This window comes from Bombina bombina, chromosome 1 (assembly GCF_027579735.1).
Source record: "Bombina bombina isolate aBomBom1 chromosome 1, aBomBom1.pri, whole genome shotgun sequence".
In the NCBI taxonomy this organism is placed as follows: Eukaryota; Metazoa; Chordata; class Amphibia; order Anura; family Bombinatoridae; genus Bombina; species Bombina bombina.
In genome coordinates, this window is record NC_069499.1 from 14,580,131 (window position 1) to 14,604,644 (window position 24,514).

The 24,514-nt window shown below is 41.6% G+C and overlaps 1 protein-coding gene across 4 annotated transcripts in view; it reads left to right on the forward strand.

The window, feature by feature from the left end:
• CLBA1 (clathrin binding box of aftiphilin containing 1) overlaps nucleotides 1-18,370 on the forward strand; it is a 66,722-nt gene extending 48,352 nt beyond the window's left edge. For 3 of the 4 annotated variants that reach the window (XM_053697209.1, XM_053697215.1, XM_053697222.1), the window contains exons 6-7: nucleotides 1,084-1,182; nucleotides 15,101-18,370. In XM_053697209.1, coding sequence (XP_053553184.1) covers nucleotides 1,084-1,182; nucleotides 15,101-15,238 — 237 coding nt within the window. In that variant the 3' untranslated portion in view covers nucleotides 15,239-18,370. The remainder of the gene's footprint in view (nucleotides 1-1,083; nucleotides 1,183-15,100) is intronic. The other variant, XM_053697229.1, reaches the window with a different exon arrangement.
• The last annotated feature ends 6,144 nt before the right edge of the window (nucleotides 18,371-24,514 follow it).

A 24,514-nucleotide genomic window follows, 5' to 3' on the forward strand; every position in this document is an offset into this window, starting at 1 on the left:
CAAACCTCTGTGTTATAGGAGGCTATAAATCACTGGGTACATGTATAGCAGATCTGCACAACCAGTGTGACTGGCATTTTTTATGTTTCAGGTAAATGTAGATAATAAAGATAATAAATAAGGTTCTGTATTATCCACAGATAATGTAGGAATTGAGAAGATGGGTTGTGCTTTAGAGAACTCTCAATGCTTAGTGTATGCTTGTGAATATGCGCTATTGTGTAGGTCCCAGATCTCCTGCTTTTTACTTTTCTATTTCCCCTTTTATTTACTGTAGACCCCACTCATACCATACACAATCGTATCATAGTAATGAATATGTAGGTACTATAGTAATTCTGCTGTGCACACATATGTAGGTACTATAGCAATTCTGCTGTGCACAGATATGTAGGTACTATAGTAATTCTGCTGTGCACACATATGTAGGTACTATAGTAATTCTGCTGTGCACACATATGTAGGTACTATAGTAATTCTGCTGTGCACACATATGTAGGTACTATAGCAAGTCTGCTGTGCACACATATGTAAGTACTATAGCAATTCTGCTGTGCACACATATGTAGGTACTATAGTAATTCTGCTGTGCACACATATGTAGGTACTATAGTAATTCTGCTGTGCACACTTATGTAGGTACTATAGTAATTCTGCTGTGCACACATATGTAGGTACTATAGCAAGTCTGCTGTGCACACTTATGTAGGTACTATAGTAATTCTGCTGTGCACACATATGTAGGTACTATAGCAAGTCTGCTGTGCACACATATGTAGGTACTATAGCAATTCTGCTGTGCACACATATGTAGGTACTATAGTAATTCTGCTGTGCACACATATGTAGGTACTATAGCAAGTCTGCTGTGCACACATATGTAGGTACTATAGCAATTCTGCTGTGCACACATATGTAGGTACTATAGTAATTCTGCTGTGCACACATATGTAGGTACTATAGTAATTCTGCTGTGCACACATATGTAGGTACTATAGCAATTCTGCTGTGCACACATATGTAGGTACTATAGTAATTCTGCTGTGCACACATATGTTCACATTAATGTTTCTTGTTATTTAGTGCCCAGAAGAGTCTGATGTAATAAGTGATGGGACTGAACAGAACTCAGCAAGTGTGCCCTGGCGCTCAGATGCTAATCCCACCTTAATCCAGACTAAGGTAAAATATTGTGTTTTATATGGTGACTGTATCTTAGGTAGTGCAATATAAATCTGATGCAGCATTGCTAGACCCTTGTGAGGATATGAGGGGTCTTGTCAGGGCCGGACTGGGACCAAAAATAGGCCTCGGCATTTAAGGCAAAGCAGCGCACTCTAACCCCCCCCCCCCCCCATTTCTTATTTAACGGTATACTATTGTATTAAGTCAAAGATGGGGAACCTTGGCCCTCGAGATGTTTTAGAACTACATTTCCCATGATGCTCAACTAGACTTCAGAGTGCCTAAACACATGGGTAATGTAGTTCTGAAACATCAGGAGTTCCAGTTACTTTTCTATCATGATTAATGCATACAATAAAGCGCAGGCACTGCAGGCTTCCATCTACATATAAGGTACAAACAGTTATCTTAAAAAAAGAAGCCAAAGATTAAAATGACACCTTTTCATGTGGATAAATAATCATTCCTGTCACTTAAAGGGACAGCCTACACCAGAATTTTTACTGGTCAAAAAGATAGATTATCTCTTTATTACCCATTCCCTAGTTTTGCATAACCAACAGTTATATTAAAGGGACAGTCAAGTCCAAAATAAACTCATGATTCAAACAGGGCATGCAATTTTAAACAACTTTACAATTTACTTTTATCACCAATTTTGCTTTGTTCTTTTGGTAGTCTTAGTTGAAAACTAAACCTAGGTAGGCTCATATGCTAATTTCTTAGACAAGTCCAGGTTTAAGAAGTGTATAACAAGATCTTTAAAGAATGGCTAGTTACAATCCCATTTTGGGACAAAGACATTCTGTGAAAAAAACAAGCCTGTCTGTAAATTGCAAAACGTTAACACAATTTTACAGGTTACAATGCAAAATAGGACTGAGATGTCTAAGCAGTTAACTTCAACACATGCAGATTTCTTCTCAAAAAGCACTTCAGCTTGGCTAACATTTAAATATGGGATATCACCAAATCCTCCCAAAAGCCAGATGCTACATAACCTATCCCACTGGCAAATCAGTCTTAAATCCTACACGAGTGCAGATATTATAAAAACTATACACTGGTTAATGCAGCAACCATTTAAACTTTAGTGTTTACTGATATTCCTGTATGAATTTATTGTACTTTATAAATAGTAAAAAGGACATATTGGTGCTGCTGTGGCAATTTTACATCTCCAGCCCTAAGAGAACATATTCAGGTAGATTACGAGTTCACCCTCTATAGCGCAGTCATTACAAGTTTTGAAACAGCCGGCTTGTGCGTGAGATATGGTTGCGTTGAGCTCCATACCACACAAAATACAAGCGCTGTTTTGACGTGTTTGTGCACGCTTCCCCCATAGACAATGGGGAGAGCGGGTTAGAAAACAAAATACCTGAAGCGCGGAATGAAAAAGCTCCGTAACGCAGCCCCATTGATGTCTATTGGGGAAAAAATTAACGTTTAAACCTAACACCCTAACATAAACCCTAAGTCTAAACACCCCTAATCTGCTGCCCCCGACACCTACATAATGTTATTAACCCCTAATCTGCCTCTCCCAATATCACCACCACTATACTAAATGTATTAACCCCATTCCGCCGCCCCCGACATCGCTGCCACTAAATAAAGCTATTAACCCCAAAACCACCAGCCCCCACATCGCAACAACCTAAATTAAACTATTAACCCCTAAAAATAAACCTAACCGTAACTCTAACCCTAAACCTAACACCCCCTAACTTTAACATAATTAAAATAGAGCTAAATTAAAGCTACAATTATTAACTAACTAATACCTATTTAAAACTAAATACATACTTACCTGTGAAATAAAACCTAAGCTAGCTACATTATAACAGTTATATTGTAGCTAGCTTAGGTTTTTATTTTTATTTTAGAGGCAAGTTTGTATTTATTTTATTTTGGTAGACTAGTTAGTAAATAGTTATTAACTATTTACTAACTACCTAGTTAAAATAAATACAAACTTACCTGTAAAATAAAACCTAAGCTGCCTTACACTAAAACCTAAAATTACAAAACATTACAAAAAAAACAACCAATACAAAAAAACCCCACTAAAATTACAAAAAAATAAAGAAAACTACTATTACAAAAAAATAACAAACAAAATTATTCAAAATAATAAAAATTATTCCTATTGTAATACCCTTTTAAAAAAATAAAAACCCTAATCTATAATAAACTACCAAGGGTCCTTAAAATGGCCTTTTTTATCTAAAAATAAAAACCCACCCCAAAACGAAAAAAAAACATTACACAAAATAACAAACGCATTATCCAAAATAATAAAAATTATTCCTATTCTAATACCCATTTAAAAAAAAAAACACTCTAAGATAATAGAAACCTAATCTAGAATAAACTACCAATAGCCTTTAATGGGGCCTTTTGTAGGGCATTGCCTTAAAGATATCAGCTCTTTTTTCTTAAAGGGACATTATACACTCATTTTTTCTTTGCATAAATGTTTTGTAGATAATCTATTTATATAGCCCATAAAGTTTTTTTTTAAAATTAATGTATAGTTTTGCTTATTTTTAAATAACATTGCTCTGATTTTCAGACTCCTAACCAAGCCCCAAAGTTTTATGTGAATACGCTCAGCTACCTACTCCAGCTTGCTCCTGATTGTGTAGAGGGTCTTTTCATATGCAAAAGAAGGGGGAGGGGGGGGTGTCTTATTTCCCACTTGCAGTGGGCTTTCCAGTTACCTTTTCAACAGAGCCAAACTGACAGCTTCTAAGTAAGTTTTTAAACAGTTTTATACTGGATTTTTATATCAGTATCTGTGCATATTATTCTTTATAGTAGTGTCTATTACATGCAGTTATATGAAAATGAGTGTATACTGTCCCTTTAAAAAAAAAATACAAAGACCCACTAACATTACAAACCCCCCACCCCCTTAAACCCACAAAATAAAAAAACCTAATCTACCCATTGCCCTGAAGAGGGCATTTGTATGGGCATTGCCCTGAAAAGGGCATACAGCTCTTTTACTGCCCTTAAAATGGAATTCAGCTCTTTTAAGAGTACCCACCCTATGCTAAAAAAACCCCGCCCCAAAAAACCTTAAAAAAACCTAACACTAACACCTTTTTAGGTACTCACAGTTGTTGAAGTCCCGCTTCAATGATTGAAGCTCCATCATCATCCAGGCGGCTCCATCTTCATCCATTGCGGCATCTTCTTCATCCCTGCGAAAGCGAGGCACAGGTCCAGGCGAAGGTCCAAGGCAGAGGTCCAGGTGGAGGTCTAAGGCAGAGGTCCATCGATCCGATGTGGAGGTCCTCTTCATGCGATCGTCCTCCGCACACTGAGGATTCAAATGCAAGGTACCCTTTTTATACTGAGGGTACCATTGCATTCCTATTGGCTGAAAAATTTGAATCAGCCAATAGGAATTAGGGCTGCTAAAATCGTATTGGCTATTCAAATCAGACAATAGGATTTAAGCAGCTCTCATTCTATTGGGTGATTCGAATTTTTCAGCCAATAGGAATGCAATGGTACCCCCAGTATAAAAGGGGTACTTTGCATATAATAACTTTAATATAGTGTTTGCAATGCAGGAGGGCCTTGGTTTAGGGGTTAATATGTAGTTTAGTGTGTTAGTGTACTTTGTGACAGTTTAGTTATGAGTTTTATGTAACAGATTTGTTGCGTAAAACTCATAACTACTGGTCTCAGGTTGCGAAACGGATCATGTCGGTATAGACTGCAACACAAGCTTTTTAGCCTCACCGCAAAACTTGTAATGGCTGCGCTATGGAAGTCCCATGAAAAAACGTAATTTTTCCGTGTCATGTGCGGAACTGACATTGCGTTACCGGCTAAAAGGCTCGCGGTACAGATATACCGACAAGACTTGTAATAGCTGCGGTGCCGTTTTAACAATGAAATTACCATTTTTTCAGCGTTAAAACACAAACGCAAAACTTGTAAGCTAGGTGATAGACATTTATAAAACAAAGAATCCAAATTCTGAATAAAACAACAAAATGACATTTCATTCACTGCCATTAAAATAAAAGAGTGGAAATCTGCAATGGATGCACTAAATTTGATGTTTTCTTGTTTTGTTCCATTGATCACATAATACACTAGTATAAAACATTTACTAAACATAGAGAGAGAGACATGGAGGGAGAATAAAAACATGGACAGTCAAGGGGAAGGAGATGGTATTATAAATAGTTATATTGCTTACTGTTGTCTAGATTACGAGTTGTGCGTTAGGGTAAAAAAGCAGCGTTCAGAGGTTCTAATGCTGCTTTTTTACGCCCACTGCTATTACGAGTCTTGAAGGTTTAGGGTCACCGCACACTTCTTTGGCCTTACCGCAAAACGACTTACGTAAACTTTGTAAAGTCTTTTTTCTATGGGACTTCCATAGTGCCGGTATTACGAGTCTGTCCTGGGAGGCCAAAAAGTGAGCGGTACACCCTACCCTGTCAAGAGTCCTAACGCATTTAAAAGTCAGTAGTTAAGAGTTTTATGGCACAAAGCTGTAGCATAAAACTCATAACTAAAGTTCACTAACACCCATAAACTACCTATTAACCCCTAAACCGAGGCCCTCCCACATCGCAAACACTATAATAAAATTTTTAACCCCTAATATGCCGCTCCGGACACCGCCGCCACCTACATTATATTTATGAACCCCTAATCTGCTGCCCTCAACATCGCCAACACCTACATACTATTTATTAACCCCTATTCTGCCTTCCCCAATGTCGCTGACACCTACATTATATTTATTAACCCCTAATGTGCCGCCCCAATGTCGCCGCCACTATATTAAAGTTATTAACCCCTAAACCTAAGTCTTACCCTAAACCTAACACCCACTAACTTAAATATAATTACAATAAATCTAAATAAATATTCCTATCATTAACTAAATTATTCCTATTTAAAACTAAATACTTACCTATAAAATAAACCCTAAGCTAGCTACATTATAACTAATACTTACATTGTAGCTATTTTAGGGTTTATTTTTATTTTACAGGCAACTTTGTATTTATTTTAACTAGGTAGAATAGCTATTAAATAGTTATTAACTATTTAATAACTACCTAGCTAAAATAAATACAAAAGTACCTGTATAAAAAAACCTAACCTAAGTTACGATAACACCTAACACTACACTATAATTAAATAAATTAACTAAATTAAATACAATTAAATAAATTGTATACAATTAGCTAAATTAAATTAGCTAAAGTACAAAAACAAACACTAAATTACAGAAAATAATAAACAAATTACAGATATTTCAACTAATCTAATAGCCTTATTAAAATAAAAGAGCCCCCCAAAATAAAAAAAAAACCTAGCCTAAACTAAACAACCAATAGCACTTTAAACAGTAACCCCCCCCAACAGTAAAACCCACCACCCACACAACCAACCCCCAAAATAAAATACTATCTAAAAAAACCTAAGCTCCCCATTGACCTGAAAAGGGAATTCGGATGGACATTGCCCTTAAAAGGGAAGTTAGCTCTTTTGCCGCCCAAAGTCCCTAATCTAAAAATAAAACCCACCCAATACACCCTTAAAAAAACCTAACACTAACCCCCTGAAGATCGACTTCATACAAGCCGAGCCGAAGTCCTCAACGAAGCCGGGCGAAGTGGTCCTCCAGACGGGCAGAAGTCTTCATCCAGACGGCATCTTCTATCTTCATCCATCCGGCGAGGAGCGGGTCCATCTTCAAGACATCTGACGAGGAGTATCCTCTTCTGCCGACGTGCTAACGATGAATGACGGTACCTTTAAGTGACGTCATCCAAGATGGCGTCCCTTAGATTCCGATTGGCTGATAGAATTCTATCAGCCAATCCGAATTAAGGTAGAAACAATCCTATTGGCTGATCCAATCAGCCAATAGGATTGAGCTTGCATTCTATTGGCTGATTGGAACAGCCAATACGATTGAACTTCAATCCTATTGGCTGATTGCATCAGCCAATAAGATTTTTTCTACCTTAATTCCGATTGGCTGATAGAATTCTATCAGCCAATCGGAATCTAAGGGACGCCATCTTGGATGACGTCACTTAAAGGTACCTTCATTCGACGTTAGTCCGTCGGCAGAAGAGGATGCTCCGTGTCAGATGTCTTGAAGATGGACCCGCTCCGCGCCGGATGGATGAAGATAGAAGATGCCGTCTCGATGAAGACTTCTGCCCGTCTGGAGGACCACTTCACCAGGCTTGGATGAAGACTTCTCCCGGCTTCGTTGAGGACTTCAGCCCGGTTAGGTTTTTTTAAGGGTGTATTGGGTGGGTTTTATTTTTAGGTTAGGGACTAACTGCCCTTTTAAGGGCAATGCCCATCCAAATGCCCTTTTCAGGGCAATGGGGAGCTTAGATTTTTTTAGATAGTATTTTATTTAGGGGGTTGGTTGTGTGGGTGGTGAGTTTTACTGTTGTGGGGGGTTGATTGTATTTTTTTTTACAGGTAAAAGAGCTGACTACTTTGGGGCAATGCCCAGCAAAATGCCCTTTTAAGGGCTATTGGTAGTTTAGTTTAGGCTAGGGGTTTATTTTTATTTTGGGGGGCTTTTTTATTTTAATAGGGCTATTAGATTAGGTGTAATTAGTTTAAATATCTGTAATTTGTTTATTATTTTCCGTAAAATAGTTTTTTTTTGTACTTTAGCTAATTTAATTTAGCTAATTGTATGTAATTTATTTAATTGTATTTAATTTAGTTAATTAATTTATTATAGTGTAGTGTACCTCAGTCACAGTGATGACCAGCACCAGCGGCCTGTACTGTGCTCTCTGCTTCTCTGTGCTTCAGGGGATTCCCCCTACCTCTGTCACAGTGATGACCAGCACCAGCGACCTGTACTGTGCTCTCTGCTTCTCTGTGCTTCAGAGGATTCCCCCTACCTCCGTCACAGTGATGACCAGCAATAGCGGCCTGTACTGTGCTCTCTGCTTCTCTGTGCTTCGGGGGATTCCCCTTTCTCAGTCACAGTGATGACCAGCACCAGCGGCCTGTACTGTGCTCTCTGCTTCTCTGTGCTTCAGGGGATTCCCCCTACCTTAGTCACAGTGATGACCAGCACCAGCGGCCTGTACTGTGCTCTCTGCTTCTCTGTGCTTCAGGGGATTCCTCCTACCTCCATCACAGTGATGACCAGTGTATCCCCCTGCTGTAAGGCAGAAAAATCATGAAGCTGCCTCTATGCTATCCCTGATTTTGCCATACAATCTGCTGGCCCAGCACACCCCTCGTTAGCATATTATACTATGGAACGCTTTGAATAAACATAATGTCTGTTTAAAGAGCTCCATAGTGAAATTCCACATGTACCAACAAGCACAACTCACCTACTCCTTAACCAGCTCTCTAGCCTGTAAGCGTGAATGTTGCGCCAGCTGACAGAGGGCTGGGCTTGTGCGTGTGATGGTTACAGGGGCTCCATGTGAAGTTAGTAGCTCAGCCTCCCAGACTCAGTACACTACTGACAACAGTGCTACAGCCTACAGTAAGCCCAGCAGCGGCACCACTACTACATGATGTCACACAGTCACAATAACATTTTGGGGCTAGCAACAGCACTCGTGAGTGGGGGCGGGGCTAATACCAAATGGGGTGGGAGTAGGGGGTGGGGCTAAGGCACCCAGCGGCCCACCGGGCATTTGCCCGCAATGCCCTATGGCCAGTTCGGGCCTGGGTCTTGTTCTCATGATGAGATTATTATATGAAATTCATGGCGCCTCGCTTCATCTATCTTTACAAGTGCACAATTAGTGGCCGTTTCTGCTTTTAACATAGAGCAGTATTAAGTGTGCAGTACATGAAACAAGTACAACAAACGCATTAAGTAGCATCTCAGAAACCTCACAGAGAGAACCAGGGGCAATCCGGTGGTCTGATCAGGAGTTTATACTTAAACCTCAGCCCCTGTGAAGTATTTTGTCCCACTATTGTAAAGCTTATGTCTTATAGTCTATGTCTTGTCTTTTCCTTTTGCACATATGTTAGCACTGACTTTTTTTGTATTGTTTCTGTTACAAGACAGAGTCTGTGGTGAAGTATAAGTATAAAATCTTTAGGAATTCCACAAATTTCAAGTTTTAATGTTATGGCAGTTGTGTTTTTTTTAGCAAGATATTAGTCTCAAATCAGCCATTGGGGCATTTTTATCACGCTCCGAATGGAGCCCCCTTCAGACTCGCCAGAAACAGCAGTTATGAAGCGGTGGTCACAAAGACCGCTACTCCATAACCCTGTCCGCCCACTCTGAGCAGGCGCACACACATCGCCGGAAATCAACCCGAACGAGTATGATCGGGTTGATTGACACCTCCCTGCTGGCGGCCTATTGGCCGCGAGTCAGCAGGGGGCGGCGTTGCACCAGCAGCTCTTGTGAGCTACTGGTGCAATGCTGAATACGGCGAGCGTATTACTCGCCGTATTCAGCGAGGTCTGTCGGACCAGGTCCAACAGACCTTGATAAATTGGGACCAATGTGTCATTCATATACATCAGCAGCAAACAAGGCACTATATTCCCACGAGCTTGCGTAAGGAGGGCAGACATTTTTCAGGGGAGGGGAAATCACAGAATTTTTCATTAACTCCTTAAGGTTGGAGTCACACAGTGTACATCAGCCATTGCAAGGGCTTCAGGTGCTGTAGGATAAGCAAGATATTTCTGTATGGCTCATTGATTGAAGCATGCACAAATGCTGTAGTCTCGCTGCGGCAATGGTAAGACCCACAATCCTACAGCCCTGGAAGCGCCTCGGTAGATTACAGGGTTTGTCAGCAGCCATTAAGGGGTTAAGAAACAGACACCTAGATTATGAGTTTTGCGTTACGGTGCGGTTTGGCTTTTAACGCTGAAAAATTGGTCATTATGCTGGAATGGTTAGGAACGCATATTAAGAGTCGTGTCGGTATAGCTGTAACGCAAGCATTTTAGCCTGTAACGCAACGTCCATTCCGCACTCAAAAAACTACGTTTTTGTGTGGTATTTTGATAGCGCCGGTATTACAGGTTGTGCGTTCAAGCTAAAATGCTTGCGTTACAGCCTATACCGACTCAATCCATACCGCCATCTGAGAGCAGTAGTTATGGATTTTGTGTAACAAAAATGTTTCACAAAAGTCATAACTAAAGTGTTACAAAGTACATTAACACCCATAAACTACCTAAACCGCCACCCTCCCGCATAGCAAAGACTATATTTAACCTATTAACCCCTAATCTGCCGCCCGCCCACCCACATCGTGACCATTAAATAAAGTTATTGTGCGGTAATCTGCTGCCCACCCACATCGCCAACACTATTTAAATATATTAACCCCTAAACTGCTGCTCCCTGACACTGCCGACACCTAAATAAAACTATTAACCCCAAAACTGCCGGCCCCCACATCGCCAACACTATAATAAAGTATAAACCCCTAAACCGCCAGCCCCCCACATTGTAACTACTAAACTAAACCTATTAACCGCCGCCCCCCACATCGCAAAACACTAAATTAAACTATTAACTATTTTCTAACATTAATTTATAAATTAACCTAACATAACTATTCTAATAAAATAAAAAAATACTACCAATAAAAACCTAAATTACAAATTAAAAAAAAAATAACACTAAAAAAATTAAAAAATCTAAAATTACAAAAAATAATAAACACTAAATTACGAAAAAATAAACAAAACTATCAAAAATAAAAACAATTACACCTAATCTAATAGCCCAATAAAAAATAAAAAAGAACATTTATGCTTACCTGATAAATTTATTTCTTTTTGGATATGATGAGTCCACGGATTTCATCCTTACTTGTGGGATTACGCCTCCTGGTCAGCAGGAGGAGGCAAAGAGCACCACAGCAGAGCTGTATATATAGCTTCTCCCTTCCCTCCCACTCCAGTCATTCGACCGAAGTTTAGGAAGAGAAAGGAAAAGCCAAGGTGCAGAGGTGACTGAAGTTTAACAAAAAAATAACTAACCTGTCTCATTTAGAACAGGGCGGGCCGTGGACTCATCGTATCCAAAAAAGAAATAAATTTATCAGGTAAGCATAAATTTTCTTTTCTTTTTTAAGATACGATGAGTCCATGGATTTCATCCTTACTTGTGGGATACAATACCAAAGCTATAGTACACGGATGAAAAGGGAGGGACAAGACAGGGAACCTAAACGGAAGGCACCACTGCTTGAAGAACCTTTCTCCCAAAAGCAGCCTCAGTAGAGGCAAAAGTATCAAATTTGGAAAATTTGGAAAAAGAGTGAAGAGAAGACCAAGTTGCAGCTTTGCAAATCTGTTCAACAGAAGCATCATTTTTGAATGCCCATGAGGAAGCCACAGCCCTAGTGGAATGAGCCGTAATTCGTTCAGGAGGCTGCTGTCCAGCAGTCTAATAAGCAAAACGGATGATACTCTTCAGCCAAAAAGAAAGAGAGAGGTAGCCGTAGCTTTCTGACCCCTATGTTTCCCTGAAAAAACAACAAACAAAGAAGATGTTTGTCAAAAATCCTTAGTTGCTTGTAAGTAAAACTTTAAAGCACGGACTACGTCTAAATTATGTAACAGACGTTCCTTCTTAGAAGGAGGATTAGGACACAATGAAGGAACAACAATCTCCTGATTGATATTCCTATTTGAAACAACCTTAGGAAGAAAACCATGTTTAGTACGTAACACCACCTTATCCGCATGGAAAATAAGATAAGGAGAATCAAATTGCAATGCCGAAAGCTCAGATACTCTGTGAGCAGATGAAATAGCAACCAGAAATAAAACCTTCCAAGATAGTAACTTAATATCTATGAAATGCATAGGTTCAAACGGAACCCCTTGAAGAACTCTAAGAACTAAATTTAAACTTTGAGGAGGAGTAATAGGTCTAAATACAGGCCTGATTCTAGTCAGAGCCTGACTAAATATTGCACATCTGGAACACTTGCCAGACGCTTGTGTAACAAAATAGATAAAGCAGAAATCTGTCCCTTTAAGGAACTTGCTGACATCCCCTTCTCCAATCCGTCTTGGAGAAAGGACAAAATCCTGGGAATCCGAACCCTACTCCATATCTTATGGTAAATCTTCCTAGTAACAGGCTTACGTGCCTGAATTAAAGTATCTGTAACCGAATCAGAAAAACCACGCTTAGTTAAAATTAAGCGTTCAATCTCCAGGCAGTCAGTTGCAGAGAAACCAGATTCGGATGATTTAAGGGACATTGAATGAGAAGGTCCTTTCTTAATGGTAGCTTCCACGGAGGCTGAGATGACATCTCCACCAGATCCGCATACCAAATCCTGTGAGGCCACGCAGAGGCGATGAGGATTACTGATGCCCTCTCCTGTTTGACTCGAGCAATCACCCTGGGAAGAAGAGCAAACAGAGGAAACACATAGGCTAGGCTGAAAGACCAAAGTACTGCCAGGGCATCTATCAGCTCTGCCTGGGGATCCCTGGACCTGGACCCATTTCTCGGAAGCTTGGCATTCTGACGAGATGCCATGAGATCCAAGGAAAATATCTCCGGATGGAGTCCCACTCTCCCGGATGAAATGTCCGCCCCAAGTAGCCAGCAGAAAAACTGCAAGTGAACAAGTGACAAGGATAGCCCTCCCAAATAAAGGACTATATATCCCCACTATCTAAAAGGTAATAAATACAGCCAAGCCTGAGGTAATGGATGTCCCAGAACATAAAAAAGCTGCACATACCTTGATGCTGAGCGACAGCATGAACAGTCCCACATGACAGGAGATCCTTCACCCTCCTGCAGATCTTTGAAGACATACTGGGTCTTAGAAAATAATTGCTAAGGCCATTATCTGAAGGGCAGCATACAATATAGGAGACGTAGTGAGAAAAAAAAATCCCACCAGTTCCCAATGCTTTAAAGCCACCTGTAGCTTCTACAATAGAGGCTGACAAGGAATATGGCTACACCCTGAAATAAAATAGCACTCACTACCATTTTAAAAATAATAAACTCTTGATTGAAGAATCTAAGCTAACACCTCACTTTACCTCTTCCTATCACTAACACAGGCAAAAAGAATGACTGGAGTGGGAGGGAAGGGAGGAGCTATATATACAGCTCTGCTGTGGTGCTTTTTGCCTCCTCCGGCTGACCAGGAGGCGATATCCCACAAGTAAGGATGAAATCTGTGGACTCATTGTATCTTAAAAATAAAACCACCCCCTAACCTACAATAAACTACCAATATCCCTTAAAATGGCCTTTTGTAGGGCATTGCCCTAAGTTAAACAGCTATTTTTCCTGTAAAAAATACAAAGTCCCCCCAACAGTAAAACCCACCACCCAACCAACCCCCAAAATAAAAAAAAACCTAACTCTAAAAAATAGCCATTGCCCCTAAAAGGGCATTCAGCTCTTTTTCACTGCTCTCAAAAGGGCATTCAGCTCTTTTACAAGTGCCCATCCTTAATCTAAAAAACAAAAACAAAGAAAAACTAACACCAACCCCCTAAAATCTACTCACGGTTATACTTCTCGCCGCCTGGATGGAGATGGATGTCCAGACTTCAAGGACCGTGAATAGATATTCTGGGGTTAGTGTTAGTTTTTTTTTTATAGATTAGGGATGGGCTGAATGCTCTTGTAAGGGCAGTGAAAAAGAGCTAAATGCCCTTTAAAGGGCAATGCCCATGCAAATGCCCCTTTAGAGACAATGGGTATTTTAGGATTTTTTAGAGTTTTTTTATTTTGGGGGTCGGTTGGGTGGGGGCTTTTACTGTTGGGGGGACTTTGTATTTTTTACAGGTAAAAGAGCTGTTTAACTTTGGGCAATGCCCTACAAAAGGCCTTTTAAGGGCTATTGGGTAGTTTATTGTAGGCTAGGGGTTGTTTTAATTTTGGGGGGGCTTTTATTTTTATAGGGCTATTAGATTAGGTGTAATTGTTTTTATTTTTGATAATTTTATTTATTTTTTGTAAGCTTAGTGTTTTTTATTTTTCGTAATTTAGTGTTTATTATTTTTTGTTATTTTAGATATTTTAATTTTTTTCGTAGTGTTTTAAGTTTTTTCAAATTTGTAATTTAGATTTTTAAATTGGTAGTATTTATTTATTTTATTAGAATAGTTATGTTAGGTTAATTTTTTTTATTTTTATTTAAATATAGTTATATTGTAAATTTAATTTAAAGTTAGGGGGGGTGTTAGGTTTAATTTAGTGTTTTGCGATGTGGAGCGCTGGCAGTTTAGGGGTTAATAGATTAATTTAGTGTCTGCGATGTGGGGGGCCGGAGGTTTAGGGGTTAATAGGCTTATTTAGTAGCAGCGATATGGGAGGCCAGAGGTTTAGGGGTTAATCATTTTATTTAGTGGTGGCGATGTCTGGAGCGGCGGAATTAAGGGTTAATAACTTTATTAAGGTGTTGCAATATCGGGGGTGGCGGGTTATGGGTAAATACATTTTATTAGTGTTGACAATGTCGGGGAACAGCAGATTAGGGGTGTTTAGACTAGGGGTTTATGTTAGGGTGTTAGGTTTAAACATAACTTTTTTTTCCCTATAGACCACAGTGGGGTTGCGTTACGGAGATTTTTCATTCCACATTTCAGGTGTTAGGTTTTTTTCTTTTACTATCTCCCCATTGATGTCTATGGGGGAAAGCGTGCACAAGCACGTCAAATCAGCCCTTGGATTTTGTGGGGTATGGAGCTTAACGCCACCATATCGCACGCACAAGGAGGCTTTTCAGTAGCTCGTAATGGCAGCGCTATGGAGAGTGAAATAAAGCAACTTTTTTGGCATAAGTTACGCACTTTGTTTAACGCAAAACTCGTAAACTAGGTGAGAGGAAACGAGTAATTTATCTGCATTCTGACCGTGAACTTAAACTAAACCATTTCTCTTTTTATTCAGCTACAGATATCGCCGAATTCCAAGCAGGGTCATATATTTTCCTATGAGCTTTTCTTGAAGAAGACGACTCCAGCGGTGACGTTGCCTTTTCTCGCATTCGCTGGAAAGAAAAGTTTTTTTTCAGCACAAACCATTTAGATTTTTAATTTTAGATACACATCTGGTAATTGTCAGTTAGTGAATTATTATTGTGTTTTGTTATTTAAACCATGACTGTATTATAAGGATTTTAGCAATTGTGTATAATGTATTTAAGTTATTGCACTGTGTATCTACGCACTTCCTGCTGTGTGTCTAGGCACTTCCTGCTGTGTATCTAGGCACTTCCTGCTGTGTGTCTAGGCACTTCCTGCTGTGTGTCTAGGCACTTCCTGCTGTGTGTCTAGGCACTTCCTGCTGTGTATCTAGGCACTTTGTCTAGGCACTTCCTGCTGTGTGTCTAGGCACTTCCTGCTGTGTGTCTAGGCACTTCCTGCTGTGTGTCTAGGCACTTCCTGCTGTGTATGTAGGCACTTCCTGCTGTGTATCTAGGCACTTCCTGCTGTGTGTCTAGGCACTTCCTGCTGTGTGTCTAGGCACTTCCTGCTGTGTGTCTAGGCACTTCCTGCTGTGTATCTAGGCACTTTGTCTAGGCACTTCCTGCTGTGTGTCTAGGCACTTCCTGCTGTGTGTCTAGGCACTTCCTGCTGTGTGTCTAGGCACTTCCTGCTGTGTATGTAGGCACTTCCTGCTGTGTGTCTAGGCACTTCCTGCTGTGTGTCTAGGCACTGCCTGCTGTGTGTCTAGGCACTTCCTGCTGTGTGTCTAGGCACTTCCTGCTGTGTGTCTAGGCACTTCCTGCTGTGTGTCTAGGCACTTCCTGCTGTGTGTCTAGGCACTTCCTGCTGTGTATCTAGGCACTTTGTCTAGTCACTTCCTGCTGTGTGTCTAGGCACTTCCTGCTGTGTGTCTAGGCACTTCCTGCTGTGTATGTAGGCACTTCCTGCTGTGTATGTAGGCACTTCCTGCTGTGTGTCTAGGCACTTCCTGCTGTGTGTCTAGGTACTTCCTGCTGTGTGTCTAGGCACTTCCTGCTGTGTATGTAGGCACTTCCTGCTGTGTGTCTAGGCACTTCCTGCTGTGTGTCTAGGCACTTCCTGCTGTGTGTCTAGGCACTTTGTCTAGGCACTTCCTGCTGTGTATGTAGGCACTTCCTGCTGTGTGTCTAGGCACTTCCTGCTGTGTGTCTAGGCACTTCCTGCTGTGTGTCTAGGCACTTCCTGCTGTGTATGTAGGCACTTCCTGCTGTGTGTCTAGGCACTTCCTGCTGTGTGTCTAGGCACTTCCTGCGGTGTTCAGCAGCTATCCCTGTAATACGAGGAGGATTTAATGCATAATATGTAAATCCGCTGCCAGTGCAGGAATATGAGGACATCTATTGGCTCTTGCAGTGAGGCAGCAATAAGAGGAGCCTTCTGGGTCTGTTTGTCAGCCAGAAGTTCCGTGAAGAAGCAAAACTATTGTATGTATAGTTGTTTTAAGGTTTTCAGCATTTCCTTTAGAGCCACAGCTTTTTCTATGACAGATGGAATAATCAGATCCGTTTCCTACACTGTGACAAATTCTGGGTATTAAAGAGACAGAAGAGTGAAACAATCTGACACAACAGAGCATTTTTTAATTTCATATGTAAATATGTACAGTGGTTAAACACATTAACGTCAGAAGCTGCAGGCGCACGTAGCCATCAGTCGCCAGCCCTGCCCTGATCAATACCAGATTTTTTATTTGGCTCAGATCGTGAGCCATAAACCAGATCCCCCCCCCCATAATGATGTTGTACCAGATGACTTTAGATGGTAAAAACTAATGTTGTCACATAAGTACCAATGCTTGTAGCATCCGTCCAAGCGACTTCCAGACATACAGAAAACACAAGGCCAGATTACAAGTGGCTCCTGCTCGAGCTTTAATTACGCTAGAAGTAAGATTTTTGAGCGCATCTGGATGCGCTCGTATTATGAGTTGAAAGTAAACAGTTTTCACTCGCGTCCTAACCCGACAAGCTCAAAAAGTCGAGGTTTACTTATTCCCCCATAGAAATCAATGGAGAAAAAACCCAACACCCCACTATCGTGCAAACTTTATCGCATATTCTCATGTGCGCTAACCTGACATGAATATTTCACATTCCAGTGTCCTTCACATAGAAGAATATGTTCTATTTATTCATAAATATATATATATATATATATATATATACACACACACACGCGATTATATATAGGTATAGATATATACAGATCCATATAGGAATATCTATTTAAAAGAATATACATATTCTGCTATATATAGAGCATTTTAATGTGAAATATTTACATATTGCTATACAAGGCACGGCAGGTATATACATTAGATATCGATATACAAGGAAAGGTGTTGGGTATATACATTATGTATCGATATACGAGGCACAGTGGCGTGTTTTTACATTATGTATTAATATACAAGGCATGGCGATGGGTATTTAAACTGCATATCGATACACAAGCCATGGCAGGTATATACATTACATATTATTATACAAGGCACGACGGCTGGTATATACATTACATATTGATATACAAGGCACGACTGCGCGTATATACATTGCATATTGATATACAAGGCACGACCTCTGGAATATACATTACATATTGATTATACAAGGCATGACTGCGCGTATATACATTACATATTGATATACAAGGCACAACGGCTGGTATATACATTTCATACTGATATACACGGCACGACGGCTGGTATATACACATTACATATTGATATACAAGGCACGAAGGATGGTACATACACATTACATATTGATATACAAGGCACGACGGCAGCTATATATATTACAATTTGGTATACAAGGCACATCAGGTATAAACATTACATATGATTATACAAACTTAGAATTTTTGGGTTTAATTCCCTTTGACAAAGCCTGGGATTCTACAATGTGACTCAAACTGCAGCACAAACGTCTGGTTATTTAGCATCATAAAGGTTTTACAGCCAAACTGGCGGGTTTCAGAAAACAAACCTCACTGAAACCGCATGACCTTACTACTGTACGGGGAAAGGAGATTACAAATATGCAGAATTGGCGTTATAAATGGTAGCAGAGAAAGAAGCTCAGAACTTGTATTCCCTGTTGTCAGTAAACCTATTACTAACCTCAGAAACTATAGTTTTCTAAATCTGTTCAGACTTTATATAATTCCTGTTTAATAAATCTACTGTATTTAATGACTCTTTAAGCGTCCTTAATGTAACATCTTGAGGTCAAGTTCATATTTAGAAGCAACTTGATGGCTGCCCCTGCTCAGGTACACAGGGAACACACCTACAGCTATATAGGGAATACACCTACAGCTACACAGGAATACAGCTACACAGGGAACACACCTACAGCTATATAGGGAATACACCTACAGCTACACAGGGAATACACCTACAGCTACACAGGGAATACACCTACAGCTACACAGGAATACAGCTACACAGGGAATACACACACAGCTACACAGGGAATACACCTACAGCTACACAGGAATACAGCTACACAGGGAATACACCTACAGCTACACAGGAATACAGCTACACAGGGAATACACCTACAGCTACACAGGAATACAGCTACACAGGAATACAGCTACACAGGGAATACACCTACAGCTACACAGGGAATACAGCTACACAGGGAATATAGCTACAGCTACACAGGGCATACACTTACAGCTACACAGTGAATACACCTACAGCTACACAGGGAATACACCTACAGCTACACAGGAATACAGCTACACAGGGAATACACCCACAGCTACACAGGAATACAGCTACACAGGGAATACACCTACAGCTACACAGGGAATACACCTACAGCTACACAGGGAATACAGCTACACAGGGAATATAGCTACAGCTACACAGGGCATACACTTACAGCTACACAGTAAATACACCTACAGGTACATAGGGAATACAGCTACAGGTACACAGGGAATACAGCTACACATGGAATACACCTACAGGTACACAGATAATACAGGTACACAGGGAAAATGGCTACACAGGGAATACACCTACAGGTACACAGGGAATACATCTATAGGTAAACAGGGAAAACAGCTATACAGGGAATACACCTACAGGTACACAGGGAATACACCTACAGGTACGCAGGGAATACACCTACAGGTAAACAGGGAATACAGGTACAAAGGGAATACACCTACAGGTAAACAGGGAATACAGGTACAAAGGGAATACACCTACAGGTATACAGGGAATACACCTACAGGTACGCAGGGAATACACCTACAGGTAAACAGGGAATACAGGTACAAAGGGAATACACCTACAGGTACACAGGGAAAACAGCTATACAGGGAATACACCTACAGGTACACAGTAAATACACCTACAGGTACACAGGGAATGCAGCTACAGGTCCACAGGGAATACAGCTACAGGTCCACAGGGAATACAGCTACAGGTCCACAGGGAATGCAGCTACAGGTCCACAGGGAATACAGCTACAGATCCACAGGGAATACAGCTACAGATCCACAGGGAATACAGCTACAGGTCCACAGGTAATACACCTACAGGTACACAGGGAATACAGTTACACAGGGAATACACAGAAAATACACCTACAGGTACACAGGGAATACAGCTACAGGTCCACAGGGAATACAGCTACAGGTCCACAGGTAATACACCTACAGGTACACAGGGAATACAGTTACACAGGGAATACACAGAAAATACACCTACAGGTACACAGGGAATACAGCTACAGTTACACAGAGAATACAGCTACACAGGGAATACACCTACAGGTACACAGGGAAATCGGCTACACAGGGAATACACCTACAGGTACACAGGGAATACACCTACAGGTACACAGGGAATACAACTACAGGTAAACAGGGAATACAGCTACAGGTAAACAGGGAATACAGCTACAGATATACAGGGAAAACGGCTATACAGGGAATACACCTACAGGTACGCAGGGAATACACCTACAGGTACGCAGGGAATACACCTACCGGTACGCAGGGAATACACCTACAGGTACGCAGGGAATACACCTACAGGTAAACAGGAAATACAGCTACAGGAACACAGGGAATACAGTTACAGGTACACAGGGAATACAGGTACATAGGAAAAACAGCTAAACAGGGAATACACCTACAGGTACACAGGGAATACGCCTACAGGTCCACAGGGAATACAGCTACAGGTCCACAGGGAATTCACCTACAGCTACACAGTGAATACACCTACAGCTACACAGTGAATACACCTACAGCTACACAGGGAAAACAGCTACAGGTCCACAGGGAATACAGCTACACAAGGACTACACCTACAGCTACACAGGGAATAGAGGTACACAGGGAATACACCTACAGCTACACAGGGAATACAGCTACACAGGGAATAGACCTACAGCTACACAGGGAATAGACCTACAGGTAAACAGGGAATACGGGTACACAGGGAATACAGCTACACAGGGAATACACCTACAGGTACACAGGGAATATAGGTCCACAGGGAATACAGCTACAGGTCCACAGGGAATACAGCTACAAAGGGAATACAGCTACAGGTCCACAGGGGATACAGCTACATAGGAAATACAGCTACAGGTCCACAGTAAATACAGCTACAGGTACACAGGGAATACAGCTACAGGTACACAGGGAATACAGCTTCAGGTACACAGGGAATACAGGTACACAGGGAATAAACCTACAGGTAGACAGGGAATAAAGATACAGGGTACACAGGGAATACAGCTATACAGGGAATACACCTACCGGTACACAGGGAACACACTTACAGTTACACAGGGAAAACGGCTACACAGGGAAAACACCTACAGGTACACAGGGAAAACGGCTACACAGGGAATACACCTACAGGTACACAGGGAATATAACTACAAGTACACAGGTAATACACCTACAGGTAAACAGGGCATACAGCTACAGGTACACAGGAAATACGCCTACAGGTATACAGGGAAAACAGCTATACAGGGAATACACCTACAGGTACACAGGGAATACACCTACAGGTACACAAGGAATACACCTACAGCTATGCAGAGAATACACCTACAGGTAAAAAAGGGATACAGGTACACAGGGAATACAGTTACAGGTACACAGGGAATACAGGTCCATAGGGAAAACAGCTACACAGGGAATACACCTACAGGTACACAGGGAATATGCCTACAGTTACACAGGGAATACAGGTCGACAGGGAATACAGCTACAGGTCCACAGGGAATTCACCTACAGCTACACAGGGAATACAGCTACAGGTCGACAGGGAATACACCTACAGCTACACAGGGAATACACCTACAGCTACACAGTGAATACAGCTACAGGTCCACAGGGAATACACCTACAGGTACACAGAGAACACACCTACAGGTACACAGGGAACACACCTACAGCTACACAGGGAATACACCTACAGGTACACAGGGAATACACCTACAGGTACACAGGGAATACAGGTACACATGGAATACAGCTACATGTACACAGGGAATACAGCTACAGGTACACAGGGAATAAACATACAGCTACACAGGGAACACACCTACAGGTACACAGGGAATAGACCTACAGGTAAACAAGGAATATGGGTACACAGGGAATACACCTACAGCTACACAGGGAATACATCTACAGGTACACAGGGAATATAGGTCCACAGGGAATACAGGTACACAGGGAATACACCTACAGGTACACAAGGAATACAGCTACAGGTACACAGGGGATAAAGCTACACAGGGAATACAGCTACAGGTCCACAGTAAATACAGGTACACAGGGAACAGACCTGCAGGTACACAGGGAATACACCTATAAGTACACAGGGAATACACCTACAGGTACACAGGGAATACAGGTACACAGGGAATAAACCTACAGCTACACAGGGAACACACCTACAGGTACACAGGGAATACACCTACACAGGGAAAACAGATACAGGTACGCAGGGAATACAGGTACACAGGGAACACACCTACAGGTACACAGGGAACACACCTACAGGTACACAGGGAAAACACCTACAGGTACACAGGGAATACAGCTACAGATACACAGGAAATACACCTACAGGTATACAGGGAAAACAGCTATACAGGGAATACACCTACAGGTACACAGGGAATACACCTACAGGTACACAGGGAATACAGCTACAGGTATGTAGGGAATACACTTACAGGTAAACAGGGAATACAGCTAAAGGTACACAGGGAATACAGGTACATAGGGAATACACCTACAGTTACACAGGGAGTACAGCTACAGGTCCACATGGAATTCACCTACAGCTACACAGGGAATACACCTACAGCTACACAGGGAATACAGCTACAGGTCGACAGGGAATACACCTACAGCTACACAGGGAATACACCTACAGCTACACAGGGAGTACAGCTACAGGTCAACAGGGAATACACCTACAGCTACACAGGGAACACACCTACAGCTACACAGGGAATACACCTACAGCTACACAGGAAATACACCTACAGGTACACAGGGAATACAGGTACACATGGAATACAGCTATATGTACACAGGGAATACAGCTACAGGGAATAAACATACAGCTACACAGGGAACACACCTACAGGTACACAGGGAATAGACCTACAGGTAAACAGGGAATACGGGTACACAGGGAATACACCTACAGCTACACAGGGAATACATCTACAGGTACACAGGGAATATAGGTCCACAGGGAATACAGGTACACAGGGAATACACCTACAGGTACACAAGGAATACAGCTACAGGTACACAGGGGATACAGCTACACAGGGAATACAGCTACAGGTCCACAGTAAATACAGCTACAGGTACACAGGGAACAGACCTGCAGGTACACAGGGAATACACCTATAAGTACACAGGGAATACACCTACAGGTACACAGGGAATACACCTACACAGGGAATACAGCTACAGGTCCACAGTAAATACAGCTACAGGTACACAGGGAACAGACCTGCAGGTACACAGGGAATACACCTATAAGTACACAGGGAATACACCTACAGGTACACAGGGAATACAGGTACACAGGGAATAAACCTACAGCTACACAGGGAACACACCTACAGGTACACAGGGAATACACCTACACAGGGAAAACAGATACAGGTACGCAGGGAATACAGGTATACAGGGAAAACACCTACAGGTACACAGGGAATACAGCTACAGGTACACAGGAAATACACCTATAGGTATACAGGGAAAACAGCTATACAGGGAATACACCTACAGGTACACAGGGAATACACCTACAGGTACACAGGGAATACAGCTACAGGTATGCAGGGAATACACTTACAGGTAAACAGGGAATACAGCTAAAGGTACACAGGGAATACAGGTACATAGGGAATACACCTACATTTACACAGGGAGTACAGCTACAGGTCCACATGGAATTCACCTACAGCTACACAGGGAATACACCTACAGCTACACAGGGAATACAGCTACAGGTCCACAGGTAATACACCTACAGGTACACAGGGAATACAGTTACACAGGGAATACACAGAAAATACACCTACAGGTACACAGGGAATACAGCTACAGGTCCACAGGTAATACACCTACAGGTACACAGGGAATACAGTTACACAGGGAATACACAGAAAATACACCTACAGGTACACAGGGAATACAGCTACAGTTACACAGAGAATACAGCTACACAGGGAATACACCTACAGGTACACAGGGAAATCGGCTACACAGGGAATACACCTACAGGTACACAGGGAATACACCTACAGGTACACAGGGAATATAACTACAGGTAAACAGGGAATACAGCTACAGGTAAACAGGGAATACAGCTACAGATATACAGGGAAAACGGCTATACAGGGAATACACCTACAGGTACGCAGGGAATACACCTACAGGTACGCAGGGAATACAGCTACAGGTCCACAGGTAATACACCTACAGGTACACAGGGAATACAGTTACACAGGGAATACACAGAAAATACACCTACAGGTACACAGGGAATACAGCTACAGTTACACAGAGAATACAGCTACACAGGGAATACACCTACAGGTACACAGGGAAATCGGCTACACAGGGAATACACCTACAGGTACACAGGGAATACACCTACAGGTACACAGGGAATACAACTACAGGTAAACAGGGAATACAGCTACAGGTAAACAGGGAATACAGCTACAGATATACAGGGAAAACGGCTATACAGGGAATACACCTACAGGTACGCAGGGAATACACCTACAGGTACGCAGGGAATACACCTACC